The sequence below is a fragment of the Ranitomeya variabilis genome, chromosome 2, assembly GCF_051348905.1.
Source record: "Ranitomeya variabilis isolate aRanVar5 chromosome 2, aRanVar5.hap1, whole genome shotgun sequence".
Classification (NCBI taxonomy): Eukaryota; Metazoa; Chordata; class Amphibia; order Anura; family Dendrobatidae; genus Ranitomeya; species Ranitomeya variabilis.
Window position 1 is genome coordinate 449,392,465 of NC_135233.1, and position 22,816 is coordinate 449,415,280.

At 47.3% G+C, this 22,816-nt stretch overlaps 2 protein-coding genes across 2 annotated transcripts in view; one reads left to right on the forward strand and one right to left on the reverse strand.

Moving 5' to 3' along the window:
* Positions 1-10,596, reverse strand: part of LOC143806562 (microtubule-associated serine/threonine-protein kinase 1-like) — a 34,735-nt gene extending 24,139 nt beyond the window's left edge. Inside the window, exons 1-3 of the mRNA XM_077287241.1 lie at positions 10,063-10,596; positions 9,743-9,844; positions 5,743-5,845 (exon numbers count right to left, since the gene is read on the reverse strand). Coding sequence (XP_077143356.1) covers positions 5,743-5,845; positions 9,743-9,844; positions 10,063-10,287 — 430 coding nt within the window. The 5' untranslated portion in view covers positions 10,288-10,596. The remainder of the gene's footprint in view (positions 1-5,742; positions 5,846-9,742; positions 9,845-10,062) is intronic.
* The window catches only part of DKK3 (dickkopf Wnt signaling pathway inhibitor 3), a 109,345-nt gene that overhangs the window by 43,809 nt on the left and 42,720 nt on the right, over positions 1-22,816 (forward strand). The gene's annotated exons all lie outside the window — the stretch shown is intronic.

Genomic DNA, 22,816 nt, shown 5'->3' on the forward strand with positions numbered 1-22,816 from the left:
AAGAATGTTATGGTGGGTTTTCCCATTCCCACAGGTCTGAATGATACTATGGCACTGGCTATTCAAATTGACCGGCGGTTGCGGGAGCGCAAAACCGCAAATTCCCTCATGGTGTTGTCTGAACAGACACCTAATTCGGTGCAATGTGATAGAAAAACCGCAAATTCCCTCATGGTGTTGTCTGAACAGACACCTGATTTAATGCAATGTGATAGAATCCTGACTAGAAATGAGCGGAAAATTCATAGACGCCGGAATGGCTTGTGCTACTACTGTGGTGATTCTACACATGTTATCTCAGCATGCTCTAAACGTATAGCTAAGGTTGTTAGTCCTGTCACCGTTGGTAATTTGCAACCTAAATTTATTCTGTCTGTAACTTTGATTTGCTCACTGTCATCTTATCCTGTCATGGCGTTTGTAGATTCAGGTGCTGCCCTGAGTCTCATGGATCTCTCATTTGCTAAGCGCTGCGGTTTTACTCTTGAACCATTAGAAAATCCTATTCCTCTTAGGGGTATTGATGCTACACCATTGGCAGCAAATAAACCGCAGTATTGGACACAGGTTACCATGTGCATGATTCCTGAACACCGCGAGGTGATACGTTTCCTGGTTTTACATAAAATGCATGATTTGGTTGTTTTAGGGCTGCCATGGTTACAGACCCATAATCCAGTCCTGGACTGGAAGGCTATGTCAGTCTCAAGTTGGGGCTGTCGTGGTATTCATGGGGATTCCCTGCCTGTGTCTATTGCTTCTTCTACGCCTTCGGAAGTTCCGGAGTATTTGTCTGATTATCAGGATGTCTTCAGTGAGTCTGAGTCCAGTGCACTGCCTCCTCATAGGGACTGTGACTGTGCTATAGATTTGATCCCAGGCAGTAAATTTCCTAAGGGAAGACTGTTTAATCTGTCGGTACCTGAACATACCGCTATGCGTTCATATATCAAGGAGTCTCTGGAGAAAGGACATATTCGTCCGTCTTCTTCCCCTCTTGGTGCGGGATTCTTTTTTGTGGCAAAAAAGGACGGATCTTTGAGACCTTGTATTGATTATCGGCTTTTAAATAAGATCACTGTCAAATTTCAGTATCCTTTACCGCTGTTGTCTGACTTGTTTGCCCGGATTAAGGGTGCCAAGTGGTTCACCAAGATAGACCTTCGTGGTGCGTACAACCTTGTGCGCATTAAGCAAGGTGATGAATGGAAAACCGCATTCAATACGCCCGAAGGTCATTTTGAGTACTTGGTGATGCCTTTTGGGCTCTCCAATGCGCCTTCAGTTTTTCAGTCCTTTATGCATGACATTTTCCGGAAGTATCTGGATAAATTTTTGATTGTTTATCTGGATGATATTTTGGTTTTTTCTGATAATTGGGATTCGCATGTGGAGCAGGTCAGGTTGGTCTTTAAAATTTTGCGTGAAAATTCTTTGTTTGTCAAGGGCTCAAAGTGTCTCTTTGGTGTACAGAAGGTTCCCTTTTTGGGGTTCATTTTTTCCCCTTCTGCTGTGGAGATGGACCCAGTCAAGGTCCGAGCTATTCTTGATTGGACTCAGCCCTCGTCAGTTAAGAGTCTTCAGAAGTTCTTGGGCTTCGCTAACTTCTACCGTCGTTTTATCGCTAATTTTTCTAGCATTGTGAAACCTTTGACGGATATGACCAAGAAGGGCTCCGATGTAGCTAACTGGGCTCCTGCTGCCGTGGAGGCTTTCCAGGAGTTGAAACGCCGGTTTACTTCGGCGCCTGTTTTGTGCCAGCCTGACGTCTCACTTCCCTTTCAGGTTGAGGTGGATGCGTCGGAGATTGGGGCAGGGGCCGTTTTGTCGCAGAGAGGCCCTGGTTGCTCTGTTATGAAACCTTGTGCCTTTTTCTCTAGGAAGTTTTCGCCTGCCGAGCGAAATTATGATGTGGGCAATCGGGAGTTGTTGGCCATGAAATGGGCATTTGAGGAGTGGCGTCATTGGCTCGAGGGTGCTAAGCATCGTGTGGTGGTCTTGACTGATCACAAAAATCTGATGTATCTCGAGTCTGCTAAACGCCTTAATCCGAGACAGGCCCGCTGGTCATTGTTTTTCTCCCGCTTTGATTTTGTTGTCTCGTATTTACCAGGTTCAAAGAATGTGAAGGCCGATGCTCTTTCTAGGAGCTTTGTGCCTGATGCTCCTGGAGTCGCTGATCCTGTTGGTATTCTTAAAGATGGAGTTATCTTGTCAGCTATTTCTCCGGATCTGCGACGTGTGTTGCAGAGATTTCAGGCTGATAGGCCTGAGTCTTGTCCACCTGACAGACTGTTTGTCCCGGATAAGTGGACCAGCAGAGTCATTTCCGAGGTTCATTCCTCGGTGTTGGCAGGTCACCCGGGAATTTTTGGCACCAGAGATCTGGTGGCCAGGTCCTTTTGGTGGCCTTCCTTGTCAAGGGATGTGCGGTCATTTGTGCAGTCCTGTGGGACTTGTGCTCGAGCTAAGCCTTGCTGTTCTCGTGCCAGCGGTTTGCTCTTGCCTTTGCCTGTCCCGAAGAGACCTTGGACACATATCTCCATGGATTTCATTTCTGATCTTCCGCTATCTCAGGGCATGTCCGTTATCTGGGTGATATGTGATCGTTTCTCCAAGATGGTCCATTTGGTTCCTTTGCCTAAGCTGCCTTCATCTTCCGATCTGGTTCCTGTGTTTTTCCAGAACGTGGTTCGTTTGCACGGCATCCCTGAGAATATTGTGTCAGACAGAGGATCCCAGTTCGTTTCCAGGTTCTGGCGATCCTTTTGTAGTAGGATGGGCATTGATTTGTCGTTTTCGTCTGCTTTCCATCCTCAGACTAATGGACAGACGGAGCGAACCAATCAGACTTTGGAGGCTTATTTGAGGTGTTTTGTCTCTGCTGATCAGGACGATTGGGTGACATTCTTGCCGTTGGCTGAGTTTGCCCTTAATAATCGGGCTAGTTCCGCCACCTTGGTTTCGCCTTTTTTCTGCAACTCTGGTTTCCATCCTCGCTTTTCTTCGGGTCATGTGGAGCCTTCTGACTGTCCTGGGGTGGATTCTGTGGTGGATAGGTTGCAGCAGATCTGGAATCATGTGGTGGACAACTTGAAGTTGTCACAGGAGAAGGCTCAGCGCTTTGCCAACCGCCGCCGCGGTGTGGGTCCCCGACTACGCGTTGGGGATTTGGTGTGGCTTTCTTCCCGCTTTGTTCCTATGAAGGTCTCCTCTCCCAAATTTAAACCTCGTTTTATTGGGCCTTACAAGATATTGGAAATCCTTAATCCTGTATCTTTTCGTCTGGATCTTCCTGTGTCGTTTGCTATTCACAATGTATTTCATAGGTCCTTGTTGCGGCGGTACATTGTGCCTGTAGTTCCTTCTGCTGAGCCTCCTGCTCCGGTGTTGGTGGAGGGCGAGTTGGAGTACGTGGTGGAGAAGATCTTGGATTCTCGCCTCTCCAGGCGGAGGCTTCAGTACCTGGTCAAGTGGAAGGGCTATGGTCAGGAGGATAATTCCTGGGTGGTCGCCTCTGATGTTCATGCGGCCGATTTGGTTCGTGCCTTTCATGCCGCTCATCCTGATCGCCCTGGTGGTCGTGGTGAGGGTTCGGTGACCCCTCACTAAGGGGGGGGTACTGTTGTGAATTTGCTTTTTGCTCCCTCTAGTGGTTACTAGTTTTTTGACTCTGGTTTTTCTGTCATTCCTTTTATCCGCACCTGGGTCGTTAGTTAGGGGTGTTGCTATATAAGCTCCCTGGACCTTCAGTTCAATGCCTGGCAACGTAGTTATCAGAGCTAGTCTGCTGTGCTCTTGTCTACTGATCCTGGTTCCAGTTATATCAGCTAAGTCTGCCTTTTGCTTTTTGCTATTTGTTTTGGTTTTGTATTTTTGTCCAGCTTGTTCCAAATCTATATCCTGACCTTTGCTGGAAGCTCTAGGGAGCTGGTGTTCTCCCCCCGGACCGTTAGACGGTTCGGGGGTTCTTGAATTTCCAGTGTGGATTTTGATAGGGTTTTTGTTGACCATATAAGTTACCTTTCTTCATTCTGCTATCAGTAAGCGGGCCTCTCTGTGCTAAACCTGGTTCATTTCTGTGTTTGTCATTTCCTCTTACCTCACCGTCATTATTTGTGGGGGGCTTCTATCCAGCTTTGGGGTCCCCTTCTCTGGAGGCAAGAAAGGTCTTTGTTTTCCTCTACTAGGGGTAGCTAGATTCTCCGGCTGGCGCGTGTCATCTAGAATCAACGTAGGAATGATCCCCGGCTACTTCTAGTGTTGGCGTTAGGAGTAGATATATGGTCAAACCAGTTACCACTGCCCTATGAGCTGGATTTTTGTATTCTGCAGACTTCCACGTTCCTCTGAGACCCTCGCCATTGGGGTCATAAGTTATGGCCCCATAGATGCTCCATACAGGCACTTGCCCCATATAATGCTGCAGAGATGTTATGGCCTCATAAGATGCTCCATACAGGCACTTGCCCTATATAATGCTACACAAATGTTATGGCCCCATATATGCTCCATACAGACACTTGCCCCATTATAGTGCTGCACAAATATTAGGGCCCCATAGATGCTCCATACAGGCATTTGCCCCATATAATGCTGCACAAATGTTATGGCCCCATAGATGCTCCATACAGACACTTGCCCCATTATAGTGCTGCACAAATGTTAGGGCCCCATAGATGCTCCATACAGACACTTGCCCCATTATAGTGCTGCACAAATGTTATGGCCCCATAAGATGCTCCACACAGATATTTGCCCCATTTGCTGTTGCTGCGATAAAAAAAAAAACACATACTCACCTCTCCGTCGCTCAGGCCCCCGACACTTTCAGTGCTCCTCATTCCAGCCGCCACTCCATTTTCTGCCTCATCCGCACTGACGCTCAGGCAGAGGCGCGCACTAACTACGTCACCACGCCCTCTGACCTCAGCGTCACTGCAGAAGACGGAGCGGCGGCTGGAATGAGGAGAGGTGAATATCGCGCAGCGCTCCCCCTCCCCGTTATACTCACCTGCTCCTGGCGCGGTGCAGTCCCTGGTTTCCCGGCGCTGCTGCTTCCTGTACTGAGCGGTCACCGTTACTGCTCATTACAGTAATGAATATGCGGCTCCACCTCCCATAGGGGTGGAGCCGCATATTCATTACTGTAATGAGCGGTACCATGTGACCGCTCAGTACAGGAAGAAGCCGGGGTGCCGGGCAGCCAGGGACCTGCAGGGACCGCGCCAGGAGTAGGTGAGTATAATTAGACAGCCCCCGCTCCCTGGCCCTGAAAACCCCTGGATACGCCACTGGGCGGGCCCCTAAGCACTCCGGGCCCGGTCACAGCTGCGACCCCTGCGACCGCGGTTATTACGCCCCTGTGAGGAGCACATCGCCCTCACTGTACATGTGAGTGACGGGAAGAGAGAGCTCAAGCTGAGCAGCAATATGCAGATTAGTCTGGAAGTGCACAAGGGCGGGTCACTGCACTCAGACGGTTTCTACCACGCACCAGTGCATTTCCATCCAATTTGGTGCATTGCTTCTACGTTAGATTCTCCTGACTGAGATATTGGATTTCTACAAACAAAATGGCTCCTGTCATTAGAGGGTAATGGGCTGTCCAGTCAGAGCAGCACTTCCCATGTACCATGTGCGGGCAGGTTCCCTGTACACAGAGTAGAGTAAATCCGCCATTGTCCCCTGTGCTCTATAATATCTGGAGAATCCTTCTAGAAGGTGGGATGATCGGCTTACCTGTGGTCAGATCGCTGGTCAGTTCCACCTGACTCGTATTCGGGTCAGGGGTAATTTCCGGGTGTAGATTTTGCTCATCTTCAGTGTCGCCTTCTGCTGTTTCCTAATAGTTATGATATATAGATTTAATATCTGGAAGATTTCACTAAATCACCAAATCCATAAATCAGGGAGCACTAAACCTGCATTTACAGATGCAGCAATTGTAACTATACAGATAATGCGCCATGTTTTCTCATTCTCTCATTTAGGTGGATTAAGATAAATTAAGATTGAAAAATCAAATGTTCAGTGTAAAAACTTCGACTTCTCTGCTCTGTGACCCCAGAGCCGTGTTACCTGCGCTCGTTATATCATGGGGACATCGTGTCCTTCATTCCTTACAGTATTAGGCCAGCGTCACACTAGCGAGTTTTACGGACGTATGAGCGCATAAACTACGTCCGTAAAATACGCATAACACACGGCCCAATGATTCCCTATGTCCCAGCTCCTATCAGCCGTATTTTACTGATCCGTATTATACGGTCTTGTATGGCCTTAGAAAATCGCAGCATGCTGCGTTTGTCACCGTATTGCGCAAAAAAATCACCAATGAAAGTCTATGGGGGCGAGAAAAATACGGATTCCACACGGACCAGCAGTGTGACTTGCGAGAAATACGCAGCGGTGTTAGTGAAAAGCCGGTAATTCAATTGCCGGCTTTTCATTTCTCCTTCCCAAACCCGACATGATATGAGACATGGTTTACATACAGTAAACCATCTCATATCCCCCTTTTTTTTTTGCATATTCCACACTACTAATGTTAGTAGTGTGTATGTGCAAAATTTGGGCGCTGTATCTGCTAAAATAAAGGGTTAAATCGCGGAAAAAATTGGCGTGGGCTCCCGCGCAATTTTCTCCGCCAGAGTGGTAAAGCCAGTGACTGAGGGCAGATATTAATAGCCTAGAGAGGGTCCATGGTTATTGGCCCCCCCTGGCTACAAACATCTGCCCCCAGCCACCCCAGAAAAGGCGCATCTGGAAGATGCGCCAATTCTGGCACTTGGCCACTCTCTTCCCACTCCCGTGTAGCGGTGGGATATGGGGTAATGAAGGGTTAATGCCACCTTGCTATTGTAAGGTGACATTAAGCCAGATTAATAATGGAGAGGCGTCAATTATGACACCTATCCATTATTAATCCAATTGTATGAAAGGGTTAAAAAAACACACACACGTTATTAAAAAGTATTTTAATGAAATAAACACACCGGTGGTTTTAATATTTTATTGCTCTCTCAATCCACCTGAAGACCCTCGCTTGGAAAAATAATAAAACAACAATATACATACCTTCAGATGAGCAGTCACGTCCCACGAAGTAAATCCATCTGAAGGGGTTAAATCATTTTACAGCCAGGAGCTGTGCTAAAGCCCTCGCTCGTGCCTGTAAACCCCGGGTGCTGAATGGAAAGCAGAGTGATCTGTACTTACATTGAGTCGCGGTGAGGCGCCCTTTGCAGGATGTCCTCACATGAACTCGAGCGTGGGAACTTTTCCAAGGCTGCAGTTCATGAGGACATCCAGCAGAGGGCGCATCACCGCGACTGAAAGTAACTATAGGTCATTGACCTACATTTCCTTCATTCCCCGGGGTTTACAGGCACGAGCACAGCTGCATTAGCAGAGCTCCTGCCTGTAAAATATTTTAACCCCTTCAGATGGATTTACCTCGTGGGATGTGACAGTTCATCAGAAGGTATGTATATTGTTGTTTTATTATTTTTCCAAGCGAGGGTCTTCAGGTGGATTGAGAGAGCAATAAAATATTAAAACCACCGGTGTGTTTATTTCATTAAAATACTTTTTAATAACGTGTGTGTGTTTTTTTAACCCTTTCATACAATTGGATTAATAATGGATAGGTGTCATAATTGACGCTTCTCCATTATTAATCTGGCTTAATGTCACCTTACAATAGCAAGGTGGCATTAACCCTTCATTACCCCATATCCCACCGCTACACGGGAGTGGGAAGAGAGTGGCCAAGTGCCAGAATAGGCGCATCTTCCAGATGTGCCTTTTCTAGGGTGGCTGGGGGCAGATGTTTGTAGCCAGGGGGGGCCAATAACCATGGACCCTCTCTAGGCTATTAATATCTGCCCTCAGTCACTGGCTTTACCACTCTGGCGGAGAAAATTGCGCGGGAGTCCACGCCAATTTTTTCTGCGATTTAACCCTTTATTTTAGCAGATACAGCGCCCAAATTTTGCACACACACACACTACTAACATTAGTAGTGTGGAATATGCAAAAAAAAAGGGTATGTAAACCATGTCTCATATCCTGTCGGGTTTGGGAAGGAGAAATGAAAAGCCGGCAATTGAATTACCGGCTTTTCACATATATCGCGCTGAAGTAAATATAAATACAGAATATATATATATGTGTCTCAATGACACATATACAGTATATATATATATATATATATATATATATATATATTGTATATATGTTTTACCGAACATTTGAGCACATAAATCCATTAGATGTCGGTTTTGCAAGCCTGCGAGAAAATATCGCAGTACGGATGCCATACGGATTACATACGGAGGATGCCATGCGCAAAATACGCTGACACACCCTGCCTACGGATGACATACGGATCACTATTTTGGGAACATTTCTCCGTATTACGGCCGTAAAAAACGGACCGTATTGTCTTAGGGTATGTGTCCACGTTCAGGATTGCATCAGGATTTGGTCAGGATTGTTCATCAGTATTTGTAAGCCAAAACCAGGAGTGGAACAATTAGAGGAAAAGTATAACAGAAACATATGCACCACTTCTGCATTTATCACCCACTCCTGGTTTTGGCTTACAAATACTGATGAAAAATCCTGACCAAATCCTGATGCAATCCAGAACGTGGACACATACCCTAAGAGGGAATTGCTTTACACTGCAGCTCCTCTCCACAAGTCCAGTTTAATATACTGTATAGGAGACTTGTAGACACAACATTTCTGGAATATTGTCTATTATCTCAGCTGCAGCAACTACAAGCAGGATGCCTGTAATCCTAGTGATAGACAGAGGCCGATACACAGACGTCCCGCCACTGAGCTGTGACTACATCTGCAGAATGCAGACTGCCATCACAGGCGAGGAGGGAGCATTAAGGTACCGTCACACTAAGCGACGCTGCAGCGATAGCGACAGCGATGCCGATCGCTGCAGCGTCGCTGTTTGGTCGCTGGAGAGCTGTCACACAGACCGCTCTCCAGCGACCAACGATGCCGAGGTCCCCGGGTAACCAGGGTAAACATCGGGTTGCTAAGCGCAGGGCCGCGCTTAGTAACCCGATGTTTACCCTGGTTACCAGCGTAAAATGTAAGTACATACTTACATGCGTCCCCCGGCGTCCGCTTCCTGTAATGACTGAGCGCCGGCAGTAGCAGGGCACAGCGGTGACGTCACCGCTGTGCTGTGCTTTCACTTTCAATTTGCGGCGCTCAGTCAGTGTGGGAAGCGGACGCCGGGGGAAGCATGTGAGTATGTGCTGTTTGTTTTTTTTTACATTTTACGCTGGTAACCAGGGTAAACATCGGGTTACTAAGCGCGGCCCTGCGCTTAGTAACCCGATGTTTACCCTGGTTACCAGCGTAAAATGTCGCTGGTATGGTTGCTTTTGCTGTCAAACACGGCGATACACGGCGACCTAGCGACCAAATAATGTGCAGACCTTCTAGCAGCGACCAGCAATTTCACAGCGGGATTCTGATCGCTGCTGCGTGTCAAATACAGCGATATCGCTCCCTAGGACGCTGCAATGTCACAGATCGCTGGCGACGTTGCTTAGTGTGACGGTACCTTTAGGGACTAGTGGCCATAAATCTGCTGTGCCTGCCAGGAGCTGACAGGGAGGCCTGTAAGATCTAACACCAGCTCTTCTGATATCTGGAGAAGATCAGAAAACAAGGACGTGTAATAGAGAAGAAGAGGGTTCCTTACCAGGCGTTCCGATGAGCGGGCCGGACCTTCCAGTACAGACAGGACTTTTTGGGCGAGTTCCTTAATAGGAGACAAATCGCCATTTTGAAATCTTGTTTCAGCCTATAGAAAAAAAAAGAAATAAAAATGAAAATCCTGAGGTGAGAAAGGTCACAATGAAGGCGGCCATTTTATGTGACATTTGCTCCTCTGTCTGCAGATACAATGACGCCTTATCTGGGGATTAGTGGTGTTTTATACTGGAGGAAATAAGAAACTTGTATCCCGCCATTATTATCTATTATTATGGAGAAGATTTGTGCGGAGCGTCCGCCATTTACCTGCTGTAGTGATGTCCTGATGTTCTGAGGTAAATCGCTCAGATATTCTGAGGTGAGATGACCTTCGTAGTATTTGAGCAGGCAGTCCCTTACTAGCCCCATCACCAGCCGGTGAGTGAAGCTGAGGACGCCATCGGGTGGTAGAAGCGCAGTGTCAGGGCGATTGTTGTTAAAAATCCCCCATAGTGCGTCTACCTGAAGTTTATCTAAAAGATAATCAGCCATAGCGAGTAAGTGCAAGTGCGCACAGTTCACCAGCTATAGAGTCAAATAATGACACCCGTGACACTGTGCGAGTTCTATAAGTAGAGACAGTGTTCCGTGATGTCATAATAGCGGAACATCACGAGTGATGTCATAATGGCTGACCATCATGAGTGATGTCATAATAGCCGACATCATGAGTAATGTCATAATAGCCGACCATCATGAGTGATGTCATCATGGAATGTTGAGATAGAATCTTCATGGGCGGCTCTGTACAAATAGATGCTGCTTAGCAATTCTGAAAGTGGAAAACCATAGAATGAATTATGTCTCTGCAGCGCCCCAGAGTCCTGGTCGTTGCAGTACTGTGGCTCCGCCACTATGGGGAGCTATAGTGCGTCTGATGGCACTGAAGGAGTTCATCTGACCAGGTATCACAGACACCAATACATTTCACAGCTGGGCCTCCGGGGGGAGCTAAGGGTTCTATTCATTAGGCCACTCCCCACCATAGTGGGTAAACTGGGGGTCAGGCAGGAAGTTAGATCAGAAAGCTGACTGGGTTGGAACCAGGCAACACCTTGTGGCAGAGGGTGTTGTGGGGGAAGATACAGTAGGGTCTCTGTCAGGGGTGGGATCCTGACAGAGGCTTGGCAACTTGAACGAACGTAACGGGACCGCGCCTGCTCCGGGTAGCGGCGGTGCCCAAGGAAGGACTAGAAGCGAGATAGATTGTGCTGAGTGAGAAACGAGATCAAGCAAAAGGAGAAATACCAGTAGGGGTCGTGCTGTAAGACCGGAGCAACACCCTACTGAGGCGCACTACCGGTGGCCGGAACGCCGAGGGAGTATCATAACATTCAGCTTCAAGCAATACTCTAAACAGCGACAGGACAGTCAGTCTAAGGCGGGCTGTCTAACTTAAATCACCTATGCAGTCTTGGGGGGCAACTTGTGGAGAGGGGCGACTCTAGGGTCCCGGAAGAGCTCCGAGCCTACCCGTCATACGGGTGCCGTCCCAACCAGAACAACAGGGAGGGACGGAGGATTAGAAGAACATCATTTAATCGAGTTGTGAGGGAACTTAAGAAACAGACACAACGGTTGTGGGGACTTTCCGTAAGCACAGCAGGGAAGGACCACAACACATAGCGCTAGAAGGAAGGCACCGATTTCCACCTGTGAGGAGAACTCCGGAGGTGCCATTGGACCGGCCGGACTTGCGCAGCCTGGTGAACCGTATTCCGGACTGAGGACCCAGAGATCTTCAGTAAAGAGGTAAAGAGACTGCAACCTGGTGTCCTCGTTATTTACTGCACCGCACCACTACAGCCTCACCCCCATCTACATCATCCACTCCTAGTAATCCCCTGTGCGCCCCACGGCAGGGTCACGGACCGGGGCCTAGCCGCCGTGACAACCCCAGAGCAGAGACTCAGAGGCCCGGTACCGGGTACCCCTCGGCCCTGCGGCAGTGGGGGCGCTACAACTTGGCGTCACGAACAGGATCTACTTAAGCCTGAAGAATCAGGTCATGTGTGCCTTGGAACTGTGACTTGACGTGCTTGGACTGTACTTTATTGAGAGACTGTGTGCTGTGCCATTTGCCGCCAAAATCCGCCGCCATTACAGCGCTGAGGAGAGCGCGGGAGGAGAAGAGGGGCGTGAAGTGGGCGTAGGCAAGCTGGAGAGCGCGAACAGCAATGGCCGCCCAGTCTAAGTATTTCTGCACCGTGAGGACGTGTCCGTCAGCAGCAGAGATCCGCCTCCTAATCCTCAATGGAGGGCGGAGACCGAGAAAACGACACCGCCCACGAAGGAGAGAGCGGGAAAAAGAGGCAGAACCGACTGACCCACCGAGGGCGCAATCATCGCCTCTTGTATGTGATGACCGGGACATGGTAAAGCGGGGCACTGTATTGACTTTCCACCCGAGGAGGGGATGGGGTTCCATACAGGAACCGGGGTTACCAACTGACGTCTTTGTTGCCAGTTGCAACGTGAAGACTCCCTGCTGCGGCCGAAGTGGTGACCCATTGAAAAAGGGGGATCAGGTGACTTACACTCGTCATCGGAATGCATGCGGATGGTATGCCCGGAATGTGCGCCGCTGTGGGCCTGGGAGAGTGTCATCTGTTACTCCAACCATGATGGAACCAGACGTGGCGGGTCTTACCAATATTGCCGCCGTACGACTCATTGCAGCGACTGAGCTGGCAGCTAGAGTCCGCCTTCAGGTTCAGACCTCAGGAGGTCTGACTGCCCCGGGGAAATCCGCCAGTGACACTGGTGCGGCATCAGCTGCTGGCCAAGGATCGAAGCCTGCACAGTCGGAAGGTGTCCACTTTCGGCTGATGTCTTGTGATTTGCTATGAGGATAAACCTCGATACCACGAATATGTAAATAGTTATTGTTTCCTGATTTTTGCTGCTGAACCCGTCCAGGGTTAACTCTTAAGGGGATCTTTCTGTGGACCTGGGATCCCTATTGTTTTGCTTTTCTTTGATTTTTCTAAAGTTTTATTTGCACAAGTTTCTAGAACTGCTGAAATCATGAACAGTGCATGATCCGAACTTCTTGTACATAGTTTGCACCTTATTAAAGGCGCTCACTACTGGTTTTACTTAAAGAAGGACTCTTTGTGAAGATACCACACTGGAACCTTTGCTGAGTATGGACTGGTAGCTTGAGAAGGCGTGCTACCTCACAGAGACTTGGTCCCCTCTTAAAGGGGATGTTCATTTGTTGCGCTTAAATCGTGATATTGCTTTAAGACAGGAAGCAATAATGTCTTGACCAAAGAACGTGATGATAATGTTTATATGAGAGAGTTATATGTATTTAATTAGTTAATTGTGAAGAAATACTGATGATGTTCTCTGAGAAGAAAGAGGTGAAAGATAGAAGAAGGATGCAGTGGGCCCGTAGGGATAGATGCGGTGTCCAGCATGTATGATAGAGAGAAAGATAATGAGAAGGCTTAATGTTCAATAGAAAATGTTTTAATAATGCTGATAGATAGTTAGGATAGAAGGTAAACCCTGAGTCCTCATAGGAGTCATGTAGAGATGGCTCAGTGCTCTTAAACTGAAAGTAATGTTATGTTCTATACTGTGTATAGTAGTGAAAAGGCAGTAGGCCCTGGCTGAACGGGGCGGTCCTGTAACCGAAAGGAGAGGCAGTAGGTCTGGTGCCGATAGGACAGGCGGTCCTGCAGATTTAAAGAAGGAGAATGAGAAAGTTAAATTACCTTATAATGTGATTATAGGAAGGTCTTTAGTGGATAAAGAGTGTATGTCCTTAAAGGCGATGTTAAATTATTGTCCAACAATTTTGCACTTAGTAGAATACCCGGTTGGGTAACAGGAGTTATTTATAGCCTGTAATTTATAATGTTAACCATGTTTGTAACGTTCAAGTGTCCTTACCTCCCATAAAGGGAAGCCTGTTCAAGTATACTTATTGTTATTGCACTCAACAAAACTGTATGTCTTTTTGCTAACTTGTATTGTTGTTTTCTTCCCAGTCCCGGAGTACTGTGTTTAACCAGGGGGGAGTGCAGCGCCCCAGAGTCCTGGTCGTTGCAGTACTGTGGCTCCGCCACTATGGGGAGCTATGGTGCGTCTGATGGCACTGAAGGAGTTCATCTGACCAGGTATCACAGACACCAATACATTTCACAGCTGGGCCTCCGGGGGGAGCTAAGGGTTCTATTCATTAGGCCACTCCCCACCATAGTGGGTAAACTGGGGTCAGGCAGGAAGTTAGATCAGAAAGCTGACTGGGTTGGAACCAGGCAACACCTTGTGGCAGAGGGTGTTGTGGGGGAAGATACAGTAGGGTCTCTGTCAGGGGTGGGATCCTGACAGAGGCTTGGCAACTTGAACGAACGTAACGGGACCGCGCCTGCTCCGGGTAGCGGCGGTGCCCAAGGAAGGACTAGAAGCGAGATAGATTGTGCTGAGTGAGAAACGAGATCAAGCAAAAGGAGAAATACCAGTAGGGGTCGTGCTGTAAGACCGGAGCAACACCCTACTGAGGCGCACTACCGGTGGCCGGAACGCCAAGGGAGTATCATAACATTCAGCTTCAAGCAATACTCTAAACAGCGGCAGGACAGTCAGTCTAAGGCGGGCTGTCTAACTTAAATCACCTATGCAGTCTTGGGGGGCAACTTGTGGAGAGGGGCGACTCTAGGGTCCCGGAAGAGCTCCGAGCCTACCCGTCATACGGGTGCCGTCCCAACCAGAACAACAGGGAGGGACGGAGGATTAGAAGAACATCATTTAATCGAGTTGTGAGGGAACTTAAGAAACAGACACAACGGTTGTGGGGACTTTCCGTAAGCACAGCAGGGAAGGACCACAACACATAGCGCTAGAAGGAAGGCACCGATTTCCACCTGTGAGGAGAACTCCGGAGGTGCCATTGGACCGGCCGGACTTGCGCAGCCTGGTGAACCGTATTCCGGACTGAGGACCCAGAGATCTTCAGTAAAGAGGTAAAGAGACTGCAACCTGGTGTCCTCGTTATTTACTGCACCGCACCACTACAGCCTCACCCCCATCTACATCATCCACTCCTAGTAATCCCCTGTGCGCCCCACGGCAGGGTCACAGACCGGGGCCTAGCTGCCGTGACAACCCCAGAGCAGAGACTCAGAGGCCCGGTACCGGGTACCCCTCGGCCCTGCGGCAGTGGGGGCGCTACATCTCCATGTTGTTATGGACATTCTACAGGGTGGGCCATGTACACTGTGTTCCAAATTATTATGCAAATAATATTTCCTCATATTTTCTCTAAATTACCTATCTGAATTGCAGTCATTGTTATTTTCCAGTCATCTACTATTCTAGTATAATTGCAATGTTTTGGAAAAAACTGCCTAGGAAAACAGTATCTTTAAAAAAAAATAAACACTCAAAATGCATGTTCCAAATTATTATGCACAGCAGAGTTTTCAACCTTTTTTTTTAATTTTGAACAAAAAAATGGTCAATTGTGAAGTTATAAGCATTATCAGCTTATTACAAAATGAAATCAAACTGTTTTCAAGTGAAAACTTTATTCTAGGTGATGTTAGATTTGCACATAGGACCCCTTGTTCAAAAGAAGCTTCTGAACTCTCTCGTCCATTGAATTTGTCAGTTTTTGGATGGTTTCTGCTTCAATTGTTTTGCATGTGGACGGACAGAATACCCTCCCAGAGCTGTTGCTTAGATGTGAACTGCCTCCCGCCATCATAGACACTCCTTTTGATGATGCTCCAGAGGTTCTCAATGGGGTTGAGGTCAGGGAAAGATGGTGGCCACACCATAAGTTTGTCCTCTTTTATGCCCATAGCAGCCAGAGATGCAGATGTGTTTTTTTGCAGCATGAGACGGTGCATTATCATGCATGAAAATGATCTTGCTGCGGAAATCACGGTTCTTCCTCTTGAACCATGGCAGGAAGTGTTGTTTTAGAAACTCCACATAGATTATGGAGTTCATCTTTACCCCTTCAGGGATCATAAAGGGGCCGACAATCTCTCTCCCCATGATTCCAGCCCAAAACATTACTCCACCTCCTCCTTGTTGGCGCCTTAGCCGTGTTTTCATGGGGTGTCCATCCTCCACTCCATCTATCTGGACCATCGAGCGTTGCACGGCACTCATCGGTGAACGAAACAGTTTGGAAGTCAGTCTTCATGTATCGTTTGGCCCACTGGAGCCGTTTCTGCTTGTTGCAGTGGATAGAGGTGGTCAACAGGATGGCTTACGCACCTCTGAAGGACCCTGCATCTTGTTCTGGGGACGTTGGAGGCACCAGCAGCTTCAAAAACTTGTCTGCTGCTATGACAAGGCATTTTTGCAGCTGCTCTTTTAACCTTACGCAATTGCCTGTTGGAAAGAGTCCTCAATTTTTCCTTATCAGCACGCACACGTGGGTGCTGGGAATCAGCTACATACTTCTTGATTGTGCGATGATGACGATGAAGTGTCTTGGCAATGTTGATTGTAGTCATGCCTTGACCTAAATACTCCACAATTTGTTGCTTCTCAGCAGCCGACACATCCTTTTTCTTTCCCATTTTGGCCAAAAATGTAGGCTGCTTAATAATGTGGAACAGCCTTCTTAAGTAGTCTTGCCTTTATTTGGGCACACCTGCCAAACTAATTTGCACAGGTATCTGCAATTGCTTTCAGTGATATAAAGAGCCCTGACACACATCACCATCAATGAGTTTAAATGACAAACAAAAAAATTCTAACCTTATCACTAGTGTTGAGCGATACCGTCCGATACTTGAAAGTATCGGTATCGGAAAGTATCGGCCGATACCGTCACAGTATCGGAATCCAATCCGATACCGATACCCGATACCAATACAAGTCAATGGGACTCAAGTATCGGACGGTATCCCTGATGGTTCCCAGGGTCTGAAGGAGAGGAAACTCTCCTTCAGGCCCTGGGAACCATATAAATGTGTAAAAGAAAGAATTAAAATAAAAAATATCGCTATACTCACCTGTCCGACGCAGCCGGGACTTCAGCGAGGGAACCGGCAGCGTTGTTTGTTTAAAAATCGCGCTATTACTTGGTTACGTGAATTCCCGGCTTGTGATTGGTCAGGTCGGCCATGTTGCCGGGACGCGGACCAATCACAGCAAGCCGTGACGAAATTACGTCACGGCTTGCTGTGATTGGTCCGCGTCCCGGCAATATGGCCGCCCTGACCAATCACAAGCCGGGACGTCACGGGAGGCTGGACACGCGCTCATTTTAAAATGGGCGCGTGTCCAGCCTCCCGTGACGTCACGGCTTGTGATTGGTTGCGCCGCGATCAACCAATCACAAGCCGGGAGGCTGGACGCGCTCATTTTGAAATGGGCGCGTGTCCAGCCTCCCGTGACGTCACGGCTTGTGATTGGTTGCGCCGCGATCAACCAATCACAAGCCGGGAGGCTGGACGCGCTCATTTTGAAATGGGCGCGTGTCCAGCCTCCCGGCTTGTGATTGGTTGACCGCGACGCAACCAATCACAAGCCGTGACGTCACGGGAGGCTGGACACGCGCCCTTTTTAAAATGAGCGCGTTTCCAGCCTCCCGTGACGTCACGGCTTGTGATTGGTTAATGGCGGCCATGTTGCCGGGACGCGGACCAATCACAGCAAGCCGTGACGTATTTTCGTCACGGCTTGCTGTGATTGGTCCGCGTCCCGGCAACATGGCCGCCCTGACCAATCACAAGCCGGGACTTCGCGTAACCATGTAAAAGCGGGAATTTTAAACAAACAACGCTGCCGGTTCCTGCGCTGAGGTCCCGGCTGCGTCGGACAGGTGAGTATAGCGATATTTTTTATTTTAATTCTCTATTTTACACATTTTAACATTAATGTTGTTCCGATACCCGATACCCGATACCACAAGAGTATCGGAATCCCGGTATCGGAATTCCGATACAGCAAGTATCGGCCGATACCCGATACTTGCAGCATCGGAATGCTCAACACTACTTATCACTCCTAAACTCTATGTGCATAATAATTTGGAACACAGTGTATATGGATACACCTAAATAAAAATGGGAATGGCTGGTGATATCATCTTCCTGTTTGTGGCACATTAGTATATGGAAGGGGGAAAACTTTTCAAGATGGGTGGTGACTATGGTGGTCATTTTGAAGTCGTCCATTTTGGATCCAACTTTATTTTTTCCAATGAGAAGAGGGTCATGTGACACATCAAACTTATTGCGAATTTCACAAGAAATACATTGGTGTGCTTGGTTTTAATGTAACTTTATTCTTTCATGAGTTATTTACAAGTTTCTCTTTGTTTACAGCCTTTGACATGTCACAGAGGTTAACACGTGAGGAGCGGATAGAAATTGTGTTGATGTCTGGTGAACTCAGTACCCGGGCGGGTCATTGCAGCAGATTTCAATGCAAGACACCCTACGCAAGAAAACTGTCACCATTCCCATGTTATTTAGCTGTATCCATATAAATGGCCCACCCAAAAAAGTTTGCCTCATCACTGAACATAATGTTATGTGTAAACTGAGGGTCCTGTTCCAATTTTTGTTTTGCCCATTCTGCAAATTCAGCACATCAATCTGGCATCAGACGAACATCCCTTCGGCGGATATTAGCTACTCACAAATGGCACCCTTACAAAATCCAGCTGCTGCAGCATCTCAACGAGGATGACCCAGATCGGCACGCTGAATTTGCAGAATGGGCAAAACAAAAATTGGAACAGGACCATTCAAAATGGCCGCCATGGTAACCACCCATCTTGAAAAGTTTTACCCCTCCCATTTACTAATGTGCCACAAACAGGAAGTTGATATCACCAACCATTCCCATTATATTTAGGTGTATCCATATACATGGCCCACTCTGTATTTTATTTCCAGCTTGAACACAACCAGAATTAGGGTATGTTCACATGATGCATTTTTGCAGTATTTTATTCTACCCCCTAAAACCAGAGTGGTAGCAGGAAAAACGCTACGTACAATACTCATTTTTTGCAGCATTTTGTTTTTTCTTTCATTCAGTTGAATTGGTGAAAAATGCTGCAAAACTGAAAGAATTGACAAACTTCAAATTAAAAAAAAAGAAAAGAAAAAAATGCAACGTGCGATTGAGAGTTTAGAAATCTCATTCTCTAAGCTGGTACTGTAAAATGCAAGTTTTTTTCCACAGAAGGAAATAAGTCTGAAAAAACTCAAGGGTTAGGCATATTTTCGTGTTATAAGCTGGAACTCACAGGCTGTGTCAGTGACACACAGACAGACTCATGCAGTTCAGTACACAAGTAATGCAGTATATGAGAGCAGAAATCAAAGTAAAAATTATACATGTCCCACAGTGAGACGAAGTACAAAAATGAAAAAAAAGTAAAATAAAACATGTAAAAAAACACCAAAAAGTGCACTCAAATCACGGAAAGCCATTTCGCCACTGAAAACACAGCATTTATAATAAATATAAACTAAACAAGAAATGTACACATAATTGGCTTTGCCACATCCGGAACGACCCACTCTATAAAACTGGCATGTTATTTATTCCATTTGTCGAACACCGTAAAAAAATAAATACATGTATATACTCGAGTATAAGCCGACCCGAGTATAAGCCGACCAGCGTCGGACTGGAGCACCTTGGGCCCACCAGAGAAAATCATTCTTGGGGCCCACTATGTAGCTACATAGAAATAGCTACAAGACCACCAATTGTGCGGTAAAAAGCGCTAATATCAGGGTATAATATAAGGTAGTTCACGTCTTAATTATGTAGCAAGGGTTGGGATAGCCCCCTCACAGAATATAATGTAGCCCCCTCATAAAATATAATGCGGTCCCCTCCCATAGACTATAATGCAGCACCCCACAAAATATAATGCAACCCCCTCAGGTATGACGCAGTCCCCACCATAGAATATAATGTAGCACCCCCATAGGGTATAATGCAGCCCCCCTCATATAGTATAATGCAACCCACCACAGAATATAATGTAGTCCCCTGAGAGAATGCATTTCCACCACAGAATATAATGCAGCCCCCCCCATAGAGTATACTGTAGCCCCCTCATATAGTATGATGTATGTTATGATCTGGTGGCCTAAGAGCAGCATGGGACGTGGAGAAGGTGGTACCTGTACTGACCGCAGACCCTGAACCTAACACCGCAACTAGAAGTAGCCGTGGAATGTACCTAGCGCTCCCTAGACATCTCGACACAGCCGGAGGACTAATTACCCCTAGAGATAGAAAAGGGAAAACTATCTTGCCTCAGAGAAAATCCCCAAAGAACAGGCAGCCCCCCACAAATATTGACTGTGAGAGGAGAGGGAAAAAACATACACAGACTGAAATGAGAATTTAGCAAAGGAGGCCACTTCTAGCTAAATAGAAAGGACAGGACAGAGTACTATGCGGTCAGTATTAAAACACTAGAAAATATCCACCACAGAAAATACAAAAACTCCACAGCTAACTAAAGACATGGAGGGTATATCTGCATCTCCAGAGATACCAGCTTGGCTAAACAAATCCTTATACAGATCAAGCTGGACAAGACAAAACATGGAAAATAACTGAACAATAAGACCACAGTATGTGGACAGCAAAATCAAGGCCAGAACTTATCTTTGTTGAAAAGAACTGCAAAGCAGAAGAGACCAGGCAGGGATGTGAATCCTCCAGGAACAATGGACAACTGGCACTGACCAAAGGGTGAAGCAAGACTAAATAGCCCTGTCCAAATTGCAAAAAGTGAAAACACCTGACAAATGCTGCGACTCAGAGACAGCAGCGCTACCACTTACAACCACCGGAGGGAGCCCAAGAGCAGAATTCACAACAGATGTAGCCCCCCATAATATAATGTAGTACCCTGAGTATAATGCAGTCCCCCCACAGAATATAATGTAGCCCCCCCAGGGCCGTATTTAGAGTTTCTGCTGCCCTAGTCACTTTTAGTGCTGCCTCCCCCTTTGGTGAGTATGACACTATCGGCAGTGACTTTGGTAAGAATCGCTGATGTGAAAGTCGCCTTTTGCAGCAGATCCGGCAGTTTTTCTGCATGTGCCGCATAATGGATCACTTACAGCAACACTGCCTCATTCACTCCCTATGGGATTTGCGGCACTTGCCGTGATCTGGCAAATGCGGTACCATACCTCCCAACTTTTGAAGAAGGGAAGGAGGTATAAAGTTTGCGGCGTGCGTAGTGCGCCGCGGCAAATTTTAGGCCACACCTCTGACCACACCCATTTCACAACTAGTCACACCCATATCCACGTCCCAACCACAGCCATTTAGCACTGCTGATCACACTGTTTTATATACAATAATTATAAACAAAAAAAAATATGGACACACAGTGCTCCATACTGTATAATGGCCACACAGGATACTCAATACTGTATAACGGCCACCACACATGATGCTCCATACTGTGTAATGGCCACACATAGTGCTCCATACTGTATAACGGCCACACACAGTTTTCCATACTGTATAATGATCCCACATGATGCTCAATACTGTATAATGGCCACACATGATGCTCCATACTGTATAACGGCCACACACAGTTCTCTATACTGTATAATGATCCCACATGATGCTCAATACTGTATAATGGCCACAAATGATGCTCCATACTGTATACCGGCCACACACAGTTCTCCATACTGTATAATGGCCACACATGATGCTCCATACTGTATACCGGCCACACACAGTTCTCCATACTGTATAATGATCCCACATGATGCTCAATACTGTATAATGGCCACAAATGATGCTCCATACTGTATACCGGCCACACACAGTTCTCCATACTGTATAATGATCCCACATGATGCTCCATACTGTATAACGGCCAAACATGATGCTCCATACTGTATAATGGCCCCCTCCCCTCCTGTATGCATAGCTCATCTCCCTCCCATCCCATATGCATGGCTCATATTCCCCCCTGTATGCATGGCTCATAGTCCCCCTTGTATGCATGGCTCATAGTCCCCCCCCCGTATGCATGGCTCATATTCCCCCCCCTGTATGCATAGCTCATATTCCTCCCCTGTATGCATGGCTCATATACCCCCGTATGCATGGCTCATATACCCCCCTGTATGCATGGCTCATATCCCCCCCTGTATGCATGGCTCAGTCATATTCCCCCTGTATGCATGGCTCATATTCCCTCCCTGTATGCATGGCTCATATTCCCCCCTGTATGCATGGCTCATATCCCTCCCTGTATGCATGGCTCAGTCATATTCCCCCCTGTATGCATGGCTTATCTCTCCACCCCCCCCCTCCGCTCCTGCTCCTATCTTGCATGGCGCGCCGGCTTAAGTCCTCCTTCATCCCCCCGTCCCTCATACTCACCTGTCCCACACTGCATGGCCGCGCCGACATCCCTCGTGCTCTGTCCCGACTCCCAGCGCAGCACCTTTTTCCTGCCTGAGCGGTCATGTGATACCGCTCATTAAGGTCATGAATATGCGCATATTCATGACCTTAATGAGCGGTACCACGTGACCGCTCATTCAGGACGAGCTGCAGTGCAGACGCCGAGACCAAGTATCGCTGGAGCAGGGTGAGTATCGTCTTCAAGGAGGGTGGGAGGCGGGCGGCTGGGGGGGCCCCTGGAGCAGTGGGGGCCCTAGGAAGCTGCTGGCCAGTATGCCAGCAGGTGTCAGTGCCAGTCCGAGTCTGAAGCCGACCCCCCTAATTTTGCCACAAAAAAACTGGGAAAACTTAATGACTTGAGTATAAGCCTAGGGTGGAAAATGCAGCAGCTACCGGTAAATGTCAAAGATAAAAATAGATACCAATAAAAGTAAAATTAATTGAGACATCAGTAGGTTAAGTGTTTTTGAATATTCATATTGAATCAGGAGCCCCATGTAATGCTCCATAAAGTTTATGATGGCCCCATAAGATGCTCCATAGACTCATTTGCCCAATATAATGCTGCATAAATGTTGATTTTGGCCCCATAAGATGCTCCATATACAGACACTTGACCCATTTA